The sequence below is a fragment of the Symphalangus syndactylus genome, chromosome 5 (genome assembly GCF_028878055.3).
Source record: "Symphalangus syndactylus isolate Jambi chromosome 5, NHGRI_mSymSyn1-v2.1_pri, whole genome shotgun sequence".
Taxonomy (NCBI): Eukaryota; Metazoa; Chordata; class Mammalia; order Primates; family Hylobatidae; genus Symphalangus; species Symphalangus syndactylus.
This window is the reverse complement of record NC_072427.2, coordinates 97,671,697-97,695,632: the sequence shown is the minus strand read 5'-3', so window position 1 is coordinate 97,695,632 and position 23,936 is coordinate 97,671,697. Positions and strand designations below refer to the sequence as shown.

The following is a 23,936-nucleotide window of genomic DNA, read 5'->3' as shown; positions in this document are numbered from 1 at the left end:
TTTCTTATTCTTGTTTATGATATTCATGTCAGATAAGCAATAGAATTTTCTTTGGTCAAAATTTGTGTAAAGGTGCCTTTAGCAATCAGATTGGCAGCCAATGGGGAGGGTGGAGAAGGAACAACCAAACAGGGGTAAACTGATGTCACTGAGAACAGTGATTTTCATCTGGGTAAATTTATTGGGATGTCATATGAGTTCACAGTCATATTGTGTGTCTCCTATTTAACCTTCCAGTTCTGCTTTTAGGCCCTAAATGACTAACTCGCTGTACTGCCAACAGCTATTTTATCTACATGCCCACAGTGTTGAGTCAACAGATCAAATGCTTACCCTAAAACAATAAAAATTGTTACACGACAGCATTACTTTGTTTTCCTGATGCCTTTAAATGATAAAATGAAATGCCTTCTTCGTTTAGATTCTAATTTCATAAAGCCACATAAAAGCAAATCAGCAGTTTATTATTTTCTGAGGATACTGTGGATTTCCAGTTTGTAATCCTAATATGTTGACTGCTTTTTTTTTTTTGAAATGAGCATAAAAGAAAATGGAAAGCAAAGAGCATTATAACGGAAGAACCTGATACCTATTCTCTTGGAAATCTCTTTTTCCCCTGCCAAACATTCCTAGCCATTTGATGTTTGCAACAGCTTTTTTGAGATATAATCCACAGACCATACAATTCACCTGTTAAAGCATACAAATCAGTGGTTTTTAGTATATGCACAGAATTGTGCTACCGTCACCACAATCAGTTCAAGAACATTCTCATCCCCCCAAAAGAAACCCTGTATCCCTTAGCAGTCAGCCCCCCAGATCCACCCATTACACCTGCCCCAGCCCCAGGCAACCACCCATCTACTTTCTGTCTTTATGGATTTGCCTCTTCTAGACATTTCCTAGAAATGGAATCATACAATGTGTAGTGCTTTGTGTCTGGCTTCCTTACTTAGCATCTGTTTTCAAGGTTCGTACATGTTGTAGCATGTCTCAGTACTTTATTTCTTTTTGTGGTGTAATAATATTCCATTGCATCCTTAGACTTTTATATCCTGAACTAAAAATGTTGTTCTCTGCAATATCAATGCTGCAATAGATATGATGAAGTGACTATATAAATGTATTACCAAAATAATGGCACCCACTCTTACATCACAGGAGGGATGGCTTTACCTGCTCTGTCTTTATTCCTGCTGTCATATCTAAGTAGCTCTAAGTAGCATGGGGCCCATTTTGGCTGAGGTTCCCCCAGAGGCCAAAAAGGTCACTCTGAGTACATCCTTGGATAGCTCGTCTGGTAGAGTGGAGGACGGTAGACTGGACACGGGTCACACTGAGGTTCCAGTAACTTCAGGCCTCTTCATCAGAGTGTTGAATAAGAAACAGAACTTTAGCCTCCAAATAAGGTGTAGTTTTGGCCGGGGACCGGGAAAGCTGAGACACCGCTGGGCTGGGGCCGCCGTAGCCCTGGGAACGGAGTATATTCTAGTGAAAGGAGACCAGGTGACTGGCATAGTGACAGCTAAATCTGGAGATATATTCAGAGTTGATGTTGGAGGGAGTGAGCCAGTTTCTTTGTCTTACTTGGCATTTGAAGGTGCAACTAAAAGAAACAGACCAAATGTGCAGGTTGGAGATCTCATCTATGGCCAATTTGTGGTTGCTAATAAAGACATGGAACCAGAGAAGGTCTGTATTGACAGCTATGGATGAGCCAATGGAATGAATGTCATTGGACAGGATGGTCTGCTTTTTAAAATGGCTGGGCTTCATTAGAAAGCTGTTAGCTCCAGATTGTGAAATCAAACAGGAAGTGGGAATACTCTATCCACTGAAGATAGTATTTGGAATGAATGGAAGAATATGGGTTAAGGGAAAAACCATCCAGCAGACTTTAATTTTGGCAAATATTTTAGAAGTTTGTGAACACATGACATTAGATGAAAGAAAACAACTCTTCTCCAGATTGGCAGAAAGTTGATATAGGTGGACTTTTTTAATGGGTCCGTTGAGCCAAGAAACCGTGGGTTTCCTGGGGGAAACTTTTTCAGGTGAACTTCCCCCCATTTAGATATTCAGAAGACAAGGTATGAAGGTACAGATTATCTTATTAGAGTCCTAATTCTTTTCATAAGTAAGTTACGGATTTTCACCCATGCTCTTGTGGGAAAGAAAATCATTACAGAATCATGATGTATTTTTTTATTCTGTACAATAACATTTACTAAAACTTTTTTTAAAGGTGCAGTTTCTAGTGTGCTTTCAAGGATGAGGCAAGAACAGTTCCTACAGCTGAGGCTCTTCTTAGCTAATTGTATTAGTCCGTTTTCACACTGCTGATAAAGACATACCCGAAACTAGGCAATTTACAAAAAAGGGGGTTTAACTGGACTTAGAGTTCCACATGGCTAGGAGGGCTCACAATCATGGCAGAAGGCAAGGAGGAACAAGTGCCATCTTACGCAGATGGCGGCAGGCAAAAAGAGAGCTTGTGCAGAGAAATTCCCATTTTTTAAACTGTCAGATCTCGTGAGTCCCTTTCACTATCAAGAGAACAGCCCGGGAAAGACCCACCCCTAAGATTCAATCATCTCCCACAGGGTCCTCCCACCAGGTCCCTCCCACAACACGTGGGAATTATGAGATTTGGGTGGGGACACAGAGCCAAACCACATCACTAATGCTGAGATGAAGATGAGCTTTCAGGGCCTGGGGGTCACATGTCCCAGTTCAAGCTTTTTTTCCTTCTGTCACTCATTCAGGACATTGTTCTTTGTGTCAGGAGCTGTGCTGGGTGCCAGGGATTTTGTAATAAACAAAGAGACACGGCCGGTTGCGGTGGCTCACGCCTGTAATCCCAGCACTTTGGGAGGCCGAGGCGGGCGCATCATCTGAGGTCAGGAGTTCAAGACCAGCCTGGAAAATATGGTGAAACCCCATCTCTACTAAAAATACAAAATTATCTGGGCATGGTGGCGCATGCCTGTAATCCCAGCTACTTGGGAGGCTGTGACAAGGAGAATCACTTGAACCCAGGAGGCAGAGTTGGCAGTGAGCTGAGATCTCGTCACTGCTTGGGTGACAAGGGTGAAACTCTGTCTCAAAAAAAAAAAAAAAAAAAAGAGACACGGTCCTGTTTTCCTGGGGTGAGCAGTTGAGGGAGAAAGGCAAGCATTAATCAAATGGCCAGACACATCATCACGACCTATTGTGACAAATGCTATTTTAGAAAAGGGCAGAAGACTGTAACAGTGGAGGGGGCCTAATTCAGCTTGGGGATGGTGGTTTAAGTCTTCCAAAGAGAACCATACTGTAGGGTGAACACTAGGGTATGCACACTAGTTGCACACTAGGGGCCGAGATGCTGAGGTTGCTGAGTGGAAGAGGAAAGGTGTTGATGAGGAGGAAGATGACCCTGGTTTAAACTGCTGAGAACAGGGTCCTGCACACAGTAGGAGCTCCATGAAGGGTGGTTCCTAGTGTTTTCACCAACATATCGGAAGTGGAGCGGGTGCGTGAACAATCACACCCCAGTCCCCGACCTCATTCTGAACCAGTTTGAAACAAGGAGATGCAAAAATCTGACAAGTGTGTTGACAACGGTGATTTTAAAGGTCCTAAAAGATTCTCCGGATATCGGAGCCATTTTCACATAGTAGAGGGGCACATTCCCTGCAGTGGCCTGTGTCATACACAGCCAATTTAACCTTTTCACTGCCTGGTTATTCTGCAAAGTGCATCCTAGAATGCCCTTCCTCTCTGAGCTCCTCTACAAAATTCTGATTCTTTCTCAAACTTTAAAGCCTCTGGCATTTGCCAAGAGCCAAGGCCCTCCTGAAGCCATAGTTTGAGAGCAAGCCAAGAGGCAGACATGAGAAAGAAGTACCACTCCTGGCAGGGAGAGCTGACACTTCCTAGGCTACTGCATCCTTCTCAGGGCCCAGAAATGAATGCGAGGTAATTAAAGCAGAAAGCATTTTGCAGCAGCTCAGCTCAGCTCTCCGGAGCTGCCATGGTCCCAGGATCAGTGGTGTGCCCCGAGGACAGCCAAGGGACATTCCTCGAGGCCCTGGAAATCATCAGCCACCTCCAGCAACTTCACCGGGCCTCCCTGGAAAGTCTCCCTTGCTGCTGATGGGCACGAAGGTGCCAGGGCCTCCTGTACATGGAAAACTCACAATCTAGGAATGTCCTGTGGTTGTTGATCCTGGGACATCCCCAGAAGAATTTAGTTACGCCCTCCGAGAGTGGAAACAAGGTTTTCTTGCTGCTGAAGATGCCTCACTTGTTCTTTTTTAAAAAAGCAGTGCAATTGAATTTGCAGTTTGTTTTAGCTTTCTTTCCATTTCCTGTTGCTACTTCTCCGAGATCTCAGCTGGGCTGAGGAACAAACAAAAATAAGCAATTTTATGCAGCAGGAATATTCAGTTTCCACTTCCTCCTCCCAGCCTGCGGCAGTGTGCTTGGCCTGCAGAATTCTTGCTCTGCCCTCTGTTTCAGCGGGTGCTGTCATCTGCCGGCTGCTTTGCCTGGGGATTCTGACATCCCAGGGCTTATTCTTAGGGTCAGTTCGGCAGAGTCTGAAACCACCTTCAGAGGAGTCGGTCACGCTGCCATCCTCTCTGCATCTTTCTGTAGTCCTTTCTGATAATATTTAGCAAATCACTTTAGCACAGGGTCTTCGAATTCTTTCCAGATTTACGATGGAAACACAGAGGCAAAGAGCTTGGGGTAGAAAGCAGAAGAGCAGGTGCTGGGAGAGTTTGATAGTGGATTTTGAGTTGGTCACAGTCATTTTGCTTTACTAAGTCCAGGGAAGCTCATCTTCAGAGTTAACCACCCCATTTTTTTTTTTTTTTTTTTTTTTTTTTCTGAGATAGAGTCTTGCCCTGTCGCCCAGGCTGGAGTGCAGTGGCACAATCTCAGCTCACTGCAACCTCTGCCTCCTGGGTTCAAGTGAGCACATCCGGCTAATTTTTGTATTTTTTAGTAGAGATGGGGTTTCGCCATGTTGGCCAGGCTGGTCTTGAACTCCTGACCTCAAGTGATCCACCTGCCTCAGCCTCCCAAAGTGCTAGAATTACAGGCATGAGCCATCATGCCCAGCCTAGAGTTAACCACTCTATTGAGGTGTTATTTTCCTTAAAATTCTATTACACGTGAATACAATGCAATGATTTTTAGTAAATTTAGAGTTGTGCAACCATCACTACCCTCCAGTTTTAAAACATCTTCACAATGCCCAGAAGCTCCCTTATGCCCATTTGCCGTCACTGCCCCATTCCCACCCCCCTGGTCCCAGATAACCGCGCATCTACACATCTACTTTCTGTCTCTAGATTTGCCTTTTCTGAATATTCTGTACAAATGGAATTAGGCAATGGATGGTTTTGTGTGTGTGTGTGCATGGTTGGCTTCTTTAACTGAATGTGATGTTTCAGAGGTTCATCCACGTTGTAGCATGTATCGTTATCAGTACTTCACTTTTTTTTTTTGGAGATGAAGTCTCACTCTGTCACCCAGGCTGGAATGCAGTGGTGCGTTCTTCGCTCACTGCAACCTCTGCCTCCCAGGTTCAAGCAATTCTCCCTGCTTTAGCATCCCAAGTAGCTGGGATTACAGCTGTGTGCCACCACGCCCAGCTAACTTTGTATTTTCAGTACAGACGGGGTTTCATCATGTTGGCCAGGCTGGTCTCGAACTCCTGACCTCAAGTAATCTGTCCACCTCGACCTCCCAAAGTGCTGGGATTACAGGTGTAAGCCACCATGCCGGGCCTTCATTCCATTTTATTACTGAGGTATATTCTGCTGGATGGATATACCATATCTTGTTTTTAGTCTCCATTTTTTTTAATATTGCAAAATGGGCCTAAAATGACCTCTCTAGAGCATTTGATAATCACGTGGATACCATTGGGTTGTGTGTATGTATGTGTATTTAATAGGAAGAGTGAGTGATTCTTGCACTGATTTGGAAAGTGATTGTAAAATCTTATCTACATTGCATTTAAAAATATATTAAGAGTACACATTTTAAAAATATACCACGAATTTAAAATATTTCTTTTTGGCTTTTAGTTCCCAAGAACATACTCACAGCGATTGATCCAGCCATTGCTAATCTAAAACCTTCTTTGAAGCAGAAAGATGGTGAATATGGTAATTTTTATGGCTTACTACCAGCATTTCTCTTTAAGTAAAGGTAAACAGCTCCTGGGTGACCACAGTTGGGCACACCTTGGTTAGAATGGAAGGGGCTGTCAGGAGGTGTGTTTGAGGTACCCGTCTGGTGATGATAGTGCTTTGGCCAATAGTTGCAGATGAACACTATTTTATTTTGTTTTGACTTTTTTAAAACCAGAAGTAGGATAAACCTCCCCTTCATTCTCCTCTCACTTCCTAAAAGGAAAATCACTTTGAAAAGACATCTGCTCAGAAATAAATTTGGGCTTCCTGGGTTACATAATGAGCTTTTTGCAAAGCTGAGCCCATTGGAAGCTGCGTAGGCGCCAGGGCCAGCTAGGACCTGAGGGCTTCTGTACCTGTGTACGTGCCACCTTCCTCCTTAGCTTGCTTGTTTCCTTCCTTTCTTTCTTTTTCTTTGGAGTTTCACTCTTGTGGCCCAGGGCCAGCTAGGACCTGAGGGCCTCTGTACCTCTGTACACGTCACCTTCCTCCTTAGTTTCCTTCCTCCCTTCCTTCCTCCCTCCCTTCCTTCCTCTCTCCCTCCCTTCCTTCATCCCTCCCACTCTCTCTCTTGCTATTTTCCTTTCTTTCCTTTCTTTCCTTTCTTTCTTTCTTTCTCTCTCTCTTTCTTTCTCCCTGCCCTGCCCTGCCCTGCCCTTTCCTTCTTTTTCTTTGGAGTTTTGCTCTTGTCGCCCAGACTGGAGTGCAATGGCGCAATCTCCATTCACTGCAACCTCTGCCTCCGGGTTCAAGCGATTCTCCTGCCTCAGCCTCCCAAGTAGCTGGGATTACAGGTGTCCACCACCAGACCTGGCTAATTTTTGTGTTTTTAGTAGAGACGGGGTTTCACCATGTTAGTCAGGCTGGTCTCGAACTCCTGACCTCAGGTGTTCTCCTCGCCTTGGCCTCCCAAAGTGCTGGGATTACAGGTGTGAACCACTGCACCCAGCCCCTCCTTAGTTTTCACTTGGCTTTTGTAAATGGGGTGGAGGAGTAGGGGGTTGAGGGGGTTAAGCATTTGGATTTTCTTATCAAATCTAGAATGGAATTCAAACCCATGGGGTCCCTAATAGAAACTGCAGAGACCCAGTAGAGCATCTAAGATGTTAGGCTATGGTGAGAGTTTTGTCTTGTGTTACCTTTATTATATGTATTAGGTCTTTCCCCCCTAAGTATAAAAGTAAAGTATGTTTGATATGAAAACCACATGAAGCACCCCTAGTCCAAAAGCTCAGAGAGAACTATTGGTAATGTTCTCCTGTGTCCTTCTAGCTGGCCACCTTGGCTTTCTGGCAGGCTCTGTGTTCCTTAGCTCCACTTCTCTTTTTTAAAAAAATTAACTAATTAATTAACTATTATTATTATTTTTGTAAAGACAGGGCTTTGCCATGTTGCCCTGGCTGGTCTCAAACTCCTGGGCTCAAGCGATCCACCCAACTCATCCTCCCAAGATGCTGGGATTACAGACGTAAGCCACCGCACCCAGCTTCCACTTCTTTTCCTAACAGGGCTCCCACCCGATCCATAAAGAGCCTGGTCCCCCTGCAGTGGGGTCCTGAGAGCCAGCGCTGTGCCGTCTCTCCTTAAAGGCATCTGTCCTGTCTGACATGGCTAGGAGTCCCCCAAGCTACCAGGATACCCCATCACAGGCTTGCTAAGCTCCATCCAGCAGTGTAACCAGGATCTAAAAGCAGATTTGCCCCACATTTTGCTGTTGTTTCCAAAAAAAGTAGCCCAATACAACCTCCCTCTGTAATGGAGGCTTGTTTTATCTCTGGCCACACAGCAGACAGCAACTCCATGCTTAAAGTGAAATATTATTGGCCGGGAGCAGAGGCTCACGCCTGTTATCCCAGCACTTTGGGAGACTGAGGCGGGCAGATCACCTGAGGTCAGGAGCTCGAGACCAACCTGGCCAACATGGTGAAGCCCCATCTCTAATAAAAATACAAAAATTTGCTGGGCGTGGTGGCACGTGCCTGTAATCCCAGCTACTCAGGAGGCTGAGGCAGGAGAATTGCTTGAACCCAGGAGGTAGAGGTTGCAGTGAGCCAAGATTGCGCCATTGCACTCCAGCCTGGGCAACAAGAGTGAAACTCCATCTCAAAAATAAATAAATAAATAAATAAATAAATACAGTGAGATGTTATTAAGCCTCTGAGGGGTTGATGAATGTCACTGTCTTTAGGATGGGAAAATCCATTTGTTCCCTTCCACAGTGGAGTGGAAGACCAGCACCTGAAGTTGGAACCAACACTTAAAACAATTTCTAATCCTTTTTGTACTTTAATATTTTGGGGGACTGCTTACTATTTAATAAGTGTTCTTCCTGGGTTAATCTTCTGTAATTTAGTCAGAGGCCCATTTGTTTGATTTCTGTGACTTTTAATAATTCCGGCGGTCCCTGGGGTAGGAGCAGCAGGGGTCTCTTAGAATAGGCGTACTATGAACAGCTGTGATTAATTGGTCTTGCATTTTTCATGAAACAGGTATAAACTTCGACCCAAGCGGATCGAAGGTTCTGAGGAAAGATGGAATTCTTGTTAGCAACTCTCTGGCAGCCTTTGCTTACATTAGAGGTAGGTCAATGAATCAAAGCTTCCTAGAATGCTGATGGATTTACTAAAGTCTTGTTAATAAATGTGCTGTTCAATTATAGCACTCAGATAACTAAAGGACGATGACTTCAAGTTTGACATGCCAACCACCGCTTCTAAGATTCAGAAACACAGAGGCCTGAGTTCAGGCATAGTCGCAACCAGGCAGTCAGCAAGAAAACCACATAAACAGACAAAGTCACACTATTTAGGAGCTGAGCTCCACAGATATTTTTCGCTTTTGAAAAGTAGAAACCCGAGGCATTTCCCAGCTCTAAAATTCAGGAAGGAACTAAGATTATTGAATTCCAACCCTGACTGGAAGAAAAATGAGCCAGAAGGTCATTTAGTAAACAAGACACATCATGCCCCATGAAGACAGAGCCACTTTCTGGGTCATGAGTGTTATTCCTAATGGTTGTCAAGGATTCCCTTGTTAGTCTGCCCCGTGAGGATCAATCAGACTCAGCCCTCATGAATTAGCAGAGCCAAAAGGCTTATACCAAGGCCTGCCACACCGTGGGGACCTCTTCATTGAGGGGAAGGTATGTACAATTTTTCCTTACCACCCTCTCTGCTTATCTTAAGATAGAACGCATTTTGGAATGTCATCTGCAAGTTTCAGCCATGCCTGCCTATGTTCAGAGAGACAAAAACCAGAGACCTTCAGTAAAATACATGTTAATATAACACATAACAGTATTACTATTCAAGGCCTGCAAAGATGGGCTATTTGGGGTAAGCCTGTCCCAGAGGAAAATAGAGGCTTAGGGAATGTATTTGTCTGTTCTCATGCACTAATAAAGACATACCTGAGGCTGGGTAATTTATAAAGGAAAGAGGTTTAATGGACTCACAGTTCCACATGGTTAGGGAGGCCTAACAATCTCAATGGAAGGCGAATGAGAAGCAAAGTCATGTCTTACCTGGTAGCAGGCAAGAGAGCTTGTGCAGGGGAACTCCCCTTTATAAAACCATCAGATCTCATGAGACTTAATTCACTATCACGAGAACAGCATGCGAAAGACCCACCCCATGATTCAGTTACCTCCCACCGCGTCCCTCCCATGACACATGCACATTATGGGAGCTACAATTCAAGATGAGATTTGGGTGGGGACACAGCCAAACCATATCAGGGAATGATCTCAATACATGAGATGCAGAGTTCAGTCTTGGGGTCCCCTGCTATTCTATTGTCCTCCTGCGTCAGGATTCCTCCTGTGTGTGTGTTGTGTGGTTGTTGGTTTCTTCTGTGGGTCCTCTCTTTTCTAGCCACCTTCTCATTTTCATGTCTTGCTGTTCCTGATCATTGTCAATGTTAAGAACTGTAAGGGTTTTTATTGTCAGAAATATCCCCATATTTACAAAGTCCCTGGGGAGCTTCTTGGAGAAAAGCCATCATGAAAATCCTCCAGACAGAGAATAACGATTGAAGGGGAACGAGACTGACATTGCGCTCAGTGAGCTGTGGCCTTGCTGTGTGCTTTACCCCAACTACCTTGTCCATTCCTCTCAACAACTGCCTTAGCCAGCCCAGCTGCCATAACAAAGTACCTGAGACCAGATGGCCTAAATAACAGACACTGATTTCCTCACCGTTCTGGAGGCCAGAATTTCATGATCAAAGTATTCACCAATCACTTTCTGGTAAGGACTCTCTTCCTGGGTTTCGGACAGCAGCCTTCTTACTTGTCCTCACATGGCAGAGAGGGGGAGAGACAGAGACAGAGACATCTCTTCTTTTTATAAAACCACCAATCCTATCAGATTAGGATTCCACCCTTACGGCCTCCTTTAACCTTAATTAGCTCCTAATGAGTGAACTGCGGGGAACACAATTCCGTCCATAGCAACAACCCTGAGAGATGGGACTCTGATCCCCTGTTCTGCACTTGAAGCTGGTGGTCAGAGGAGTTGAGCCATTTGCCTGAGGACACCATGGACAGCGGCAGGGCCAGGATTCAGGCTCAGCTAATACAAGGCTTGCACTCCAGCTACTCTGAATTTTGAGGGATACAACCACCTCCCCACTATGATCCTGAGTTGTCTAAATTAGCTTTCCTCCATCCCTTTCTATCCGTTTATGTGATTGTCATTCCCAGAAACCACAGGATAGAGATATTCGTTTAGTGACTATCTCTCCTGCTAGTGGCTCAGCTCCACAGGGTCAAGTGCTTTGTCATCTTATTTCATGTGGTATCCCTGCATCTAGGATGCGGTGCTGGTACAGAACAGGTGCACAGTCAGTAATTAAGGAACAATTGAATGATGACTGCTGACCTGGGCTTAGGAGCTTTTTCCTGTGCCTTACTGTCATCCAATATTTGCTATTTATAAGATGTCCATTTTTTTTAAAATGTAAAGACTTGATGAGCTGTTATTTGATTTTATTGAGGGGTGTTTGGGGACATTTATCTCAGCAAACCATGACCACTCCTCCATATAATGTCCAAGAGAAAGAGTCTCTAAATGCACTGTGTTGGATGTTAGCTAAATGAAATCACCACAAGAAGCTTGTGACTCAAATCACAGAGGCTCACAAGGCCCTAGTAGAATGGGCACCTCTGGGCTTGCCTGTGGGTTTTCTTGGTGTGTCTGTGTTGCTGTCTGGGTGGCCACTCTAAAGGTGGGAAGCATGCAGCACATGCTTGGGGGTCTGCAGGCCAGTGTGCACAGCGATGCATGTGGACATCAGGCTGGGCCATTTCGACCTAAACAGGCAGTGGCCACCAGCCAATGTCACACAGTGCGGAGCTCCATCCTCACTGCTGCTGGAGAGAGGTGCCCAGACAACTATCAGTCACATCCCGGCCCCACTGTGGGGATGTGACCCACGGGATGAGCTGCGGTCTCTAGGCACCCCCAAAGCAGAAGCAGCTGGGAGCCAAGAGTGTGAGCAGGGCAGTTTCCAGCCCAAACCACCCAAATAGGTGGCAAATGGAGTGAATCCAAAAGTACATTTCCCAGGTCAGGCTGCAAGTAGCTTTGACACAGTAGTGCAGTCCAGTGTACATGGGGACAAGGAGATGAGAAATCAAAATCCAGAGGTTTGTCCCCTGATATTAAAGCACAGAGGTTGGCGGAAGGGACAGGAGGATGTCCAAGGGTCCCTGGTGAAGCGTCTCCTGGGGTCATTTGAATGATCTGTGAGATGTTTTCCCCAACATTGAAAAAGCTTCTTAGGCATGTTTGAATTTACTGTCATTTCAATAACACAGACTTACTCCCTGAATTCATTCTAGAATCAAGATCATGACTCTGAGGAAGCTCATAGAAAAACATTGGAAATTAGAGAAATGGAAAAGGAGTGGTGTGTATGTATGTGTATGTGTGCATGTGTGTGCATGTGTCTGTGAGCATGTGCGTGTGTGTGCATGTGTGTATGTGTGCACATGTGCATGTGGATGTGTGTGCATAGGTGTCTATGTGTGTGCATGTGTGTGTGCACGTGTATATGTGTGCACATCAATGTGTGCATGTGTCTGTATCTGTGTGCATGTATCTGTGTGTATGTGTGTGCATCTGTATGTGTGCATGTGTGTGTTTTTGTGTGTGCATGTGTGTGTGTGCACGTGTGTTTGTGTACATGCGTACATGCATATCTGCACGTGCATGTGTTTGCATGTGTGCCTGTGTGTGCATGCACGTGTATCTGTGTGCATGCATGTGTGTGCATGCATGTGTATCTGTGTGCATGTGTGTATCTGTGTGCATGTGTATATGTATGTGTGTGCATGTGTCTGTGTGTGCATGTGTGCCTTCGTGTGTGTGCGTGCATGTGTGTGTATCTGTGTGCATGTGTGTGTCTTTATGTATGTGTATCTGTATGTGTGTTTGTGTGTGCATGTGTGTATCTGTATGTGTGCCTGCATGTGTGTGTGTGGGTGCGTGTGTGTATGCATGCATGTGTGTGCATGCATATGTGCATGTGTATCTGTGTATGTAAGTGTGTGTTGGAAGTTCTTAGCAAGGCAGTGTAATAGATGGCTCAGCATGAGCCATTGTCCCCTGGCAGATTGTGCCCAAGGGGCCTATGTATTTAGACAGTCTTACATGAGAATATGACCTCTCCTATTCCACCTAATTACTGTTTCATTGACATCTGGCTTTGGGTGTTTACCTCATATGTGCCTGCAGGCAAGCCTTTTGTGGCCTAATATTTCCGTCGCTGCCCCTGCCCCCTTGGGACAGTGACAGATGTGTCATCAGCCTCTGGCAGGCCCTGCTGTGGGCTTCTGGGGCGCAGGGGTAAGGAAGCTGGGCCGAAGGGACAGGCTTGCAGCCTGGGATGTCCTGTGTTGGGAGGCATCATTGTTCCATAAGGGAGGAACTTTAGGGCCGCAGATAAGCTCATACTGAAAGAGAAACACAACAACACGCTCCAGAGTCAGAGCTGTGTGATTCCCCCACCAGGGAGAACCATTGGAAATCAGCACCACCTTGTCGCGGAGATGTGGATTCGGATGTGTTCCCACGGTCTCCAATCTCTAGTTCCATGATAGAAGGTTTCTGTCACACCCCTAAGTGCTGTCAGACCAGCACTCGGTACACTTTGTGCTTTCTTCTGGACAACCCTCAGGCCCTGACTGCTGCCTTGATCCTCTCAACAGCAACAGGGCCCCAACAGGGGGAACCCTCGCCATGGCCTCTGGGTGTCTTATCTGTACATGAACGAGCTGGAGCGTGCGTTTGCCCCAAGTGTCAGGATCTAAGCGTGGAAAGGAGCCTTAAAGGCCATACGTCCCCCTTCGGAGGCTCCCAAGGGCATACAACAGCTGACCAAATTAAAGTCATTCACTCCAGGTGGGGATGAACCAAGGCTAAATTTAGAACAATGCTAGCAATAACACAGTGTGAAGATTCTGTTCAATCACAAGGAAAACTTTGTTTTTCCAGAATACAGAATAGGAAAAGGAGACACAAAAGTATAAAGTAGTCCAAGTGATTCTAGAGAACAGTTGACGTGCCCTTAGTGTAAAGCCTGGGACCATGGAGAGAGCCCTGGCCTGAGCTTGGGGTCCCAGCCAAGTGGCGGCTTTGCACAAGTGACTTGGCCACAAGAGGGGTTGGACCAGCTCATCACTAAGATTCCAGCTGACCAACATCTGGTGAGTTTGTAACTTCAAACTAGTTGATTCAGATGACTAGGAAGCCTCGTTCCCATGGACTTGCCAAGCATTGCCCACGTTGTCCATCTCTGGTGGCTGGATCTCAGCAGAGTTGATGCAGACTTGCCCTAAAGAGTGTTCACTTAGCAGGAGGCAGGCCTAGGCCAACAGGCACCTGGAGTCTTATGAGAGAAGCTCTCCTGGCAGGAGAACCCAGACACCCACCTCCCAGGAGAAGAGGAGAGGGAAAAAAGGGAACTGATTTATGGAGCCCCATCCCCAGGGCGCCAAGCCGAGTGCTTAAATCCACAATTCCCTCCTCTTATGCACTCAGCAAATATTTTCATAATGCCCACTCTGTGCCAGAGATGGCACTGGGGATTTGGCAAAGAGCAAGACGGTTCCAGGCCCTGCCCTCAGGAAGCTTGCATTCTAGGTGGAGAGAAAGGATGACACCCACTCAGCGAGTGAGTGACGATTGTAAGTTGGGCTGTGAAGAAGACATTCAAGATACTCTGAGACTAAATGACAGGGGACCTGGCTAGGCTAAGGCAGGGGGAGGTATCTAGTAGTGCTGGATGAAGAGGGAGGAAAGAACTTTCCAGGCTAACAGAAGAGCACATGCAGAAACACCAGAGTGTGCAGGCATCTGATGCGTCACGAGTGAGGAATGGGAGGCCGGAGCGGGGAGCAGAGAGGAAGCGGAAGTTCTCGGGAGTTGAACTTGGGGAGGGTGACAAGGGCCAGGTCATAGCTGACTTCCTAGGCTGTGGTCAGGACTTGACTTTTATTGCAAAAGTAATTGCGATTTCCGACATTCCTTTTTTTTTTTTTTTTTTTTTTTTGAAACAGTCTCTCTTGGTTACCCAGGCTGGAGTGCAGTGGTGTGATCTTGGCTCACTGCAACCTCCACCTCCCAGGTTCAAGCCATTCTCCTGCCTCAGCCTCCCAAGTAGCTGGGACTACAGGCGCACGCCACCAACCCTGGCTAATTTTAATTTTTGTATTTTTAGTAGAGATGGGGTTTCACCATGTTGGTCAGGCTGATCTGAAATTCCTGATCTCAAGTGATCCGCCCCCCTCAGCCTCCCAAAGTGCTGGAATTACAGGTGTGAGCCACCACTCCCGGCCGATTTCCGCCATTAATTTTGCACCAACCTAATAGCTTAGGAGAGGGAAGAGGCCATCTATACGTTTTAAGTCAGGCAGTGATGTGACCCAATGTGTGTTTCTTAAAGATTATAGAGGCCATGCAGGAAAGATGGTTTACATATGGTCTGTGGTTGCTTTTGCACTACAATAGCAGAGCTGTTATATTTGCAACAGAGACCATATGGCCCATAAAACCTGCAATAGTTCCTATCTGGCCATTCACTAGAAAAGGGAGGCAATAGAGGAGGATGAAGACCAAGTGCTTGCAGGGAAGATGGAGCAGAACAGTGTTTCATCCCTGTTTTTCAGATAATTTCACAAGGTCGAAAGACATCTTAATGAAAGTGAAAGTACAAGGCACTTACCAGGAGATATTCACACCAGATGCCATGGCTCACACCTGTAATCCCAGCACTTGGGGAGGCCAAGGCAGGAGGATCACTTTCAGCCAGGAGTTTAAGACCAGCCCGGGCAACAAAGTCAGACCTCATCTTTACCAAAAAAATATAATAAAAAGTTAGCTGGGCATGGTATTACATGCCTGTAGTCCCAGCTTCTAAAGAGGCTGAGGTGAGAGGACTGTTTGAGCCCCGGAATTCAAGGCTGCAGCAGGCTATGATTGTGCCACTGCACTCCAGCCTGGGTGACAAAGGGAGACTCTCTCTCTCTCTCTAAATATATATATATACATATATATATACACACACATAATATATATAATATATGTATATATAATATATATAGTATACATAATATATAATATATATGTATATATAATATATATTATATATGTATACATAATATATAATATAGTATATTATATATTATATACTATATTATATATACTATATAATATATTATATATACTATATATATTATATATACTATATAATATATTATATATACTATATTATATATACTATTTAATATAGTATATATATATACTATTTAATATAGTATATATTATATAGTATATATAGTATATATAATATATATATATAATATATAATATATATTATATATGCATATATAGTATATAGTATATATTATATATGTATATATGTTATATATGTATATATAATATGTTATATATGTATATATAATATATATATTATGTAATATATGTATATATAATATATATATTATGTATACACAATATATTTGCTGTCGAAGGATTATCATCAAGAGTCTATAGAAAACATACACATCCTTGGGCTAGGCACGGTGGCTCACGCCTGTAATCCCAGCACTTTGGGAAGCTGAGGTGGGCTGATCACCTGAGGTCAGGAGTTCGAGACCAGTCTGGCCAACATGGCAAACCCCGTCTCTACTAAAAACACAAAAATTAGCTGGTGTGGTGGCAGGCACCTGTAATCCCAGCTACTTGGGAGGCTGAGGCAGGAGAATCACTTGAACCTGGGGTGGGGGGCGGACATTGCAGTGAGCCAAGATCATGCCACTTACACTGCAGCCTGGGCAACAGAGCAAAACTCCATCTCAAAAAAAAAAAAAAGAAAAGAAAGAAAAAAGAAAATATACACATCATTTATATGTAACAGGAAAAGCACAGGCAACCCAGAATTAAAAAATGGGTGCATGACATAAGCCAGCATTTGGAGAAGAGGAAATACATAAGCATGTGAAGATAGGTACAGATCAGGGGAACACAAATCAAGACCATCGTAAGGTACAATTCTATACCCATGTGATTGGAAAAAAATGTAAAAGTCTATGTGAGCCAAGTGCTGGAGAAGATGAGGACTGACAGGATTTCTCACACATTGCAGCCACTTCGAACACCATGTTGGCAGTAGTTCTGAAAATTGAAACTCACATGCCCTAAGCCCATCAATTATCTCCTAGGGTAGTACCCAAGAGAAACGCTTGCAGGTGTTGACCAGGGACATTTACAAGAATGCTCACGATCATCCACAAAGGAGAAACCTGGCAACAGCAGGAGAGCAGGCAAATAAACAGTTCTCGACCCACCAGCAGGAGAGTGGGTGAATAAACTACATTATAGTCAAGACAATGAAATATTTTACAGCGATATGATATTAAGTTAAAAAAACAACACCAAGTCGCCAACACTACCTATAAAATTATACCCTTTAAACAAAATTTTAGGAATACATAGAGATGGAAAATAAAACTATATAAAAAAGGAAACAGGGGAGTAAGGAGCTTGGAATTCAGGTGGTAGTCACCTTGAGGGGGAGGCCGGGGGATGGGGAAGCACAGGTTAGACACAGGTGTGGTCAAGGCCTCGCTCCTATACAGGTGCTCATTCATAGCACTGGTGCTAATTACAGTATTAAAAAGTAATTCATTAAATAGACATAAAGTAGGGCTATGTATTGACCAATGAAGAGAATGTCTCATGTCCTAAGGATTATGGGTAGTTTAATTCAGTCCACCTGGAATCCTCAAAATATGAAAAAAGAGGTACAGTAGCAAGTCCATAGTTACCAGCTGTGGCACTCTACTCCCTTCTTGGAACCTGAAACGTCCCCATTTGACTTCCTTCACTTGCAGCTCAAGTCGCTGGTGGAATTGACTGCTGGAATTGATTGCTTGGCTGTGGCAGAGCCCGTTCTTGCACCTTACTCTGTCTGCCCTGGGTACCCAGCCCCTCCCACGACACCACCACTGGGAGAGGAGGGGAGGGGGCCACTGATGACCATTGTACCTCAGAGGCTTGAGTTGGATGGAATTGTTTCTGTCCAGATCTGTCCCTGGCCTGACCATGGGTGGCTGGAAAAGACTATAAATGGATGGGATTCAGCTTCCTCACACTCAGCACTCCTTGAGGTTGGCAGCATCACTGCCAGTGGGGCTCAAAGTTTATGTTTTCCAAGACAGAGAAGTTGAGTTGTGGCCCATCTTGAAAGCCCTAACAGCACCACAGAAGGAGAGGGTTTGGAGAGGACAGTGGCTGAAAGATTTTGGGGGAGAGGAGGGCTGCAGGATGGGGAGGAAAGAAGGGAAATTCAAAGGGGAGGAAGATGAAAGTGAAGTCAGGAGAGATGAGGCTTTGATCTGCATATTACTTACAGTATACAGGCTTCCATCTGTATAATATTTACAATAATATAGTAAGTATTGTAATACTATATTATTTTATTTTATTTATTTATTTTTTTGAGACAGAGTCTTGCTCTATCACCCAGGCTGGAGTGCAGTGGCACGATCTCAGCTCACTGCAAGCTCCACCTCCCGGGTTCACGCCATTCTCCTGCCTCAGCCTCCCGAGTAGCTGGGACTACAGGCACCCACCACCACGCCTGGCTAGTTTTTTGTGTGTGTTTTTGGCAGAGACGGGGTTTCACCATGTTAGCCAGGATGGTCTCGATCTCCTGACCTCATTATCTGCCTGCCTCGGCCTCCCAAAGTGCTGGGATTACAGGTGTGAGCCACCGCGCCCAGCCAATACTTACTGTATTATTAATATTTATAAATAATATACATATTTATATTATTTATTTTATTTTAATATTTTTTCTCTTTTTTTTTTTTTTTTTTTTTTTTGAGGCAGGGTCTCACACTATTACCTGGGCTAGAGTACGGTGATGTGATCTTGACCTCCCAGGCTCAAGTGATCCTCCCACCTCAGCTTTCCGAGTAGCTAGGACTACAAGCACACACCACCATGCCCAGATGTATTTTGGTATTTTTTTTAATAGACATGGGGTTTCACCATGTTGCCCAAGCTGGTCTTGAACCCCTGAACTCAAGCAATCCACCCACCTTGGCCTCCCAAAGTGTTGGGATTACCGGCGTGAGCCACGACACCCAGCATATTTTTGTATTTTATATTACAGTTGGCCTTCTGTATCCATGGGTTCCACATCTATGGGTTCAACCAACCTCAGATTGAAAATATCTTTTTAAAATGGATAGTTGCGTCTATACCAAACATGTACAGACTTTTTTTCCTGTCATTATTTCCAAAACAATACATGGTAACAACTACTTACCTAGCATTTCCATTGCATTAGCTATTACAAGTAATCTAGAAGTGATTTAAAGAATAGGGGAGAACATGCTTAGGTTTTATGCAAATTCTGTGCCATTTCATGTAAGTGACTCAAGCATCCGTGAATTTTGGTAGCCTGGGAGTGTGGGGGAGGGGTCCTGGAACCAGTCCGCCACAGGTACCAAGGGATGACTGTATATTTATATTTACTTTTTAATCTGAAAAAGAACAGAATTAAGTTTTGCTAACATCTATTATATTATTACTTAGGTTCACATATATACTTCATACATAAATTAATTCTTCATGAGCTACTTCTACTACTAATAATAGCAACTCTTTATTGAGCATTTACTATGTGTCAGGGAATATTCTAAGAGCTTTATAGGAATTAACTCATTTCACTGTAATGACTCTGTGATAGAAGATACTATATGCCCCATTTTACAGATGAGGAAACTAGGCACAGAAAGGTTATGAAACTTGCCCAAAGTCACACAGCTAGTGAGTGGCAGACCTGAGTTTGAACTCAGAGGAGTCTGGCTCCTGAACCCCTCTGCTGTGTGTTTTTCTCCTACACATACATATATTGACTCCGTAGGCACAAAAGCTTTTTTGAAAAAAAAAGCCACTGGGGATATATCATTATTTTGGTGTACACAGTCTCAAAGATGCTGGGCTGGCATTCTTCATTAGCCCCCTGCTTGGGCAGACATCTGTTTTTGTGGGACTTGGCAGTGGTGGAGTCTGCCAGCTCCTCCCAGCTCCTGACATGTTCTCTTCCTCCTGCAGCCCACCCGGAGAGAGCTGCCCTGCTGTTCGTGTCCAGTGTCTGCATCGGCCTGGCCCTCACATTGTGCGCCCTGGTCATCAGAGAGTCCTGTGCCAAGGACTTCCACGACTTGCAGCTGGGGAGGGAGCAGCTGGTGCCAGGAAGTGACAAGGTCGAGGAGGACAGCGAGGATGAAGAAGAGGAGGAGGACTCCTCTGAGTCTGATTTCCCAGGGGAACTGTCGGGGTTCTGTAGGACTTCATATCCTGTCTACAGTTCCATAGAAGCTGCAGAGCTCGCAGAAAGGATTGAGCGCAGGGAGCAAATCATTCAGGAAATATGGATGAACAGTGGTTTGGACACCTCACTCCCGAGAAACATGGGCCAGTTCTACTGAAAACCACACGCATCTTGATGCGATCGCACTTTCTGAAGAAGGAAGGATCCCAAATGCCCCTCCCGTTCTGGTTCACCTGTACCTTCTATGAAGGAGAGTTTGTCATGTCATTCAACACTCGTGAGGCCAGGAAGCTATTAAAGGGATGTTTCAAGCTGTTTCTAGCACATTCCAAAATAAATGAGGAGGGAAGAGTCTTTGTTTTCTGTATTTCTTTGAATTTGTGTCTATACATTAATAAGTTATACATAATTAGAATTTACATTTTTTGAGCGCTTATAATGCCAGGTGCTATTCTAGCTGCTTTTCATGTTCTGAGTCATTCAATCCTCACAATGTCATGAGATGGTACTATTACCCCCATTTTACAGATGACTAAACAGAAGATTCCTATATATACACGTAAAATAGTTACACAGATACTCAGCAAACATGAGCTCATGAGTGATTTTAACCACTGACTTGTTTAGACCAACGGTTAGCAAACTTTTTCTTAAAAGGCAAGATGATAGGCTGGGCACAGTGGCTCATGCCTGTAATCCCAGCACTTTGGGAGGCCAAGGCAGGTGGATCACTTGAGGTCAGGAGTTCGAGACCAGCCTAGCCAACATGGTGAAACCCCATTTCTACCAAAAAAATAAAAAATTAGCTGGGTGTGGTAGCGCATGCCTGTAATCCCAGCTACTTGGGAGGCTGAGGCAGGAGAAATCACTTGAACCTGAGAGGCAGAGGCTGCAGTGAGCCGAGATCGTGCCACCGCACTCCAGCCTAGGCAACAGAGTGAGAAACTCTGTTAAAAAAAAAAAAAAAAAAAAAAAGCAAGATGATAAATATTTTAGCCATTGTGGGTCAAATTCTCTCTGCCACAATTACTCAACTCTCCATTGCAGCTCAAAAGCGGCCACAGATATTACATAATGCATGAACTTGGCTGTATTCCAATAAAACGTTCTTTTTGGACACTGAAATTTAAATTTCATTTTATTTTCACATGTTCCACATTCTTCTTCTTTTTTGTTTTTTTCAGACCAACCATTTAAGAATGTAAAAGCCTGAGGCCAAGAGTTCGAGACTAGCCTGGGCAACATAGTAAGACCCTACCTCTATTTAATTAAAAAAAATTTAAATAAAAGTAAATAAATAAAAATGTAAAAACAATTCTTAACTCAAAGGCTATACAAAAACAGACAGCAGGATGGATCTGGCCTGTAACCTGTTTTTGTAAATAAAGTATGGTTTGCAAAGCCTAAAATATTTACTTTCTTGCCCTCTATAGAAAAAAGTTTGCTGACTCCTGGTTTAGAATTTAAAACAGCAGAGCCCCTGGTGGTAAAAGCCATCAACCAGAGTACCTAACAGTGCTGTGGGCCAGGATCAAGTGGAGCTGGCTCCCAAATCTCTCCAAAAATGGGGTCCTACCCCACTTGGGGAGGGCCGGGTGGAGGAGCAGAAGAAAGAGTTCAGAAAACAGACCCCAGTGGGAAAACTTATGATTGGTTCCTGCAGACGGCTTTCCCTGGTAGACAGGAGGCTTATAGCTGTGGCATCAAATACGAAAACATGTTTTTTTTTTCTTTTTTGACCTAGTAATCCCAGGGGCTTAGAATATAAAAATGATTGCATTTTTCTTTTTTTTTTTTTTTGAGACAGAGTCTCGCTGTCGCCCAGGCTGGAGTGCAGTGGCACAATCTCGGCTCACTGCAGGCTCCGCCCCCTGGGGTTCACGCCATTCTCTTGCCTCAGCCTCCCGAGTAGCTGGGACTACAGGCGCTCACCACCTCGCCCAGCTAATTTTTTGTATTTTTAGTAGAGACAGGGTTTCACTGTGTTAGCCAGGATGCTCTCGATCTCCTGACCTCCTGATCCGCCCGCCTCGGCCTCCCAAAGTGCTGGGATTACAGGCATGAGCCGCCGCACCTGGCAATTGCATCTTTTATATCCTACTACCAAAGAGCTCTCTCTGCGTTATCTTATTATCTTACTTCGTCATCACTAACCCTGTAAACATATGTAGATGAGGAAGCTGAAGGCCGCCAGGGTAAGTATCGTCCAGCCCACGTCACACAGCTGGGAAGTGCTGGGACTGACGCATCCTGAGTGCTCAAGAAACATAGCTGTTCCCGCAAGAACTCCTAGAGTGACAGGTATGGAGAAGGCATGTCTCTCTCAGTCCTGCAGACCAATCTGCAGGATGCAGAGGAGGTGGGTGTGGAGTGAGGAGGCTCAGCTGCCGCTCTGGCGTTCATTTTTAGTGAGTTGAAATCCACATAATGTAAAATTAACTCTCTCAATGGCATTTAGTCCATTCACGATGTGCAAACACCAGCTCTATCTAGTTCCAAAACATTTCATCACCCCAAAAGAAAACTCTCTGCCCGTTAAGCAGTCACCCCCCATTCCTCCCTCCCTCCAGCCCCTGGAAAACACCAATTTGCTTTCTGTCACTATAGATTAGCCTGTTCTGGATAGTTCATGTAGATGGGATCACACAATATGTAGTCTCTTGTGACTGCCTCATTTCACTTAACATAATGTCCTCAAGGTCCATCTATGTTGTAGCAAGTGTAGCATGGGTTCATTCCCTTTCAGGGCTGAATATTATTCCATTGTATGGCTAGCCCACAGTTTGTTTATCCAGCCATCAGCTGCTGGACATTTGGCTGTTTCCCTTGGCCACTGTGAATAGTGCTGCTGTGAACGTTCATGTGCGGCATTTCACCAGCACAAAGCAGCAACTACAGACAGAGCTGGTGGGAAATCCTGTGTGTCCACTCAGTGGAAGGAAGGGGAAAGTCAAGATGGGTCAGAATGGCACCCCCTCTTCTACCCTCTGCACCCGCCAATTTCAAAGCAAGCTTCCCTTACACAGGCCCCCTGCAGGTGGGAGAGCAGGGATTGGCCAAGAGAGGTGTCATAGAGATGGGCTGGGAGTGGTTTGGGTGGAGATTGAAATTCCTTAGGATTTCCAGGTACCGGAATTTCTCCCATGGGGAGAAATTGAAGGGGTTGAGGATGATGTGTTTTAACCCTTTCCCCGTTTAGAAAAAAAAAAAATGTGACTCACTGTCAGCGCTCATTTAATTTTACATAAACACACTTTGAGGCTGAAGCAAATCTGACTGATTTTCAGTGCGAACATAAAATATAAAAAGTGTTCTGGGGCCAGGCGCAATGGCTCACACCTGTAATCCCAGCACTTTGGGAGGCCAAGGTGGGTGGATCACGAGGTCAGGAGATCGAGACCACCCTGGCTAACATGATGAAACCCCATCTCTACTAAAAATACAAAAAAATTAGCTGGGTGTGGTGGCGGGTGCCTGTAGTCCCAGCTACTCGGGAGGCTGAGGCAGGAGAATGGCATGAACCCGGCAGGCGGAGCTTGCAATGAGCCGAGATCGCGCCACTGCACTCCAGCATGGGAGACAGAGTGAGACTCCGTCTCAAAAAAAAAAGAAAAGAAAAAAGTGTTCTTGGAGTTATTTCTAAACAGAACTAACAACAGAGTCATCTATTTCAGAAAAACTGAATTCATCAAATGAATCTTCAGCCAACAACTGTTGGAGAATGAAGTTAACATCAGGCATGGGAATGCTACATTTTCTAGGATTTGACATTTTCAGCAATCGAGGATTACTACACTTTATAAATGGAGATACCTCTACTACCTCTACTAAAAACAGAATGCTATAAACAGAATGATGTCTTTTGTTTCCAAAGTCAATGTACAAGAGCAATGCAAA

General features: G+C 44.6%; 1 protein-coding gene and 1 pseudogene across 8 annotated transcripts in view; both read left to right on the top strand.

Moving 5' to 3' along the window:
* EVA1C (eva-1 homolog C) overlaps window positions 1-20,393 on the top strand; it is a 117,653-nt gene extending 97,260 nt beyond the window's left edge. For 5 of the 8 annotated variants that reach the window (XM_055279493.2, XM_055279490.2, XM_055279496.2 and 2 more), the window contains 3 exons: window positions 6,084-6,164; window positions 8,681-8,770; window positions 19,820-20,393. In XM_055279493.2, the coding sequence (XP_055135468.1) occupies window positions 6,084-6,164; window positions 8,681-8,770; window positions 19,820-20,196 (548 nt within the window). In that variant the 3' untranslated portion in view covers window positions 20,197-20,393. Of the gene's footprint in view, window positions 1-6,083; window positions 6,165-8,680; window positions 8,771-12,033; window positions 12,102-19,791 lie in introns of all 8 variants that reach the window. The other 3 variants (XR_010120794.1, XM_055279491.2, XM_055279492.2) reach the window with 3 other exon arrangements.
* LOC134736656 (exosome complex component RRP40-like) lies at window positions 1,115-2,556 on the top strand (annotated as a pseudogene).
* Window positions 20,394-23,936: the final 3,543 nt, after the last annotated feature.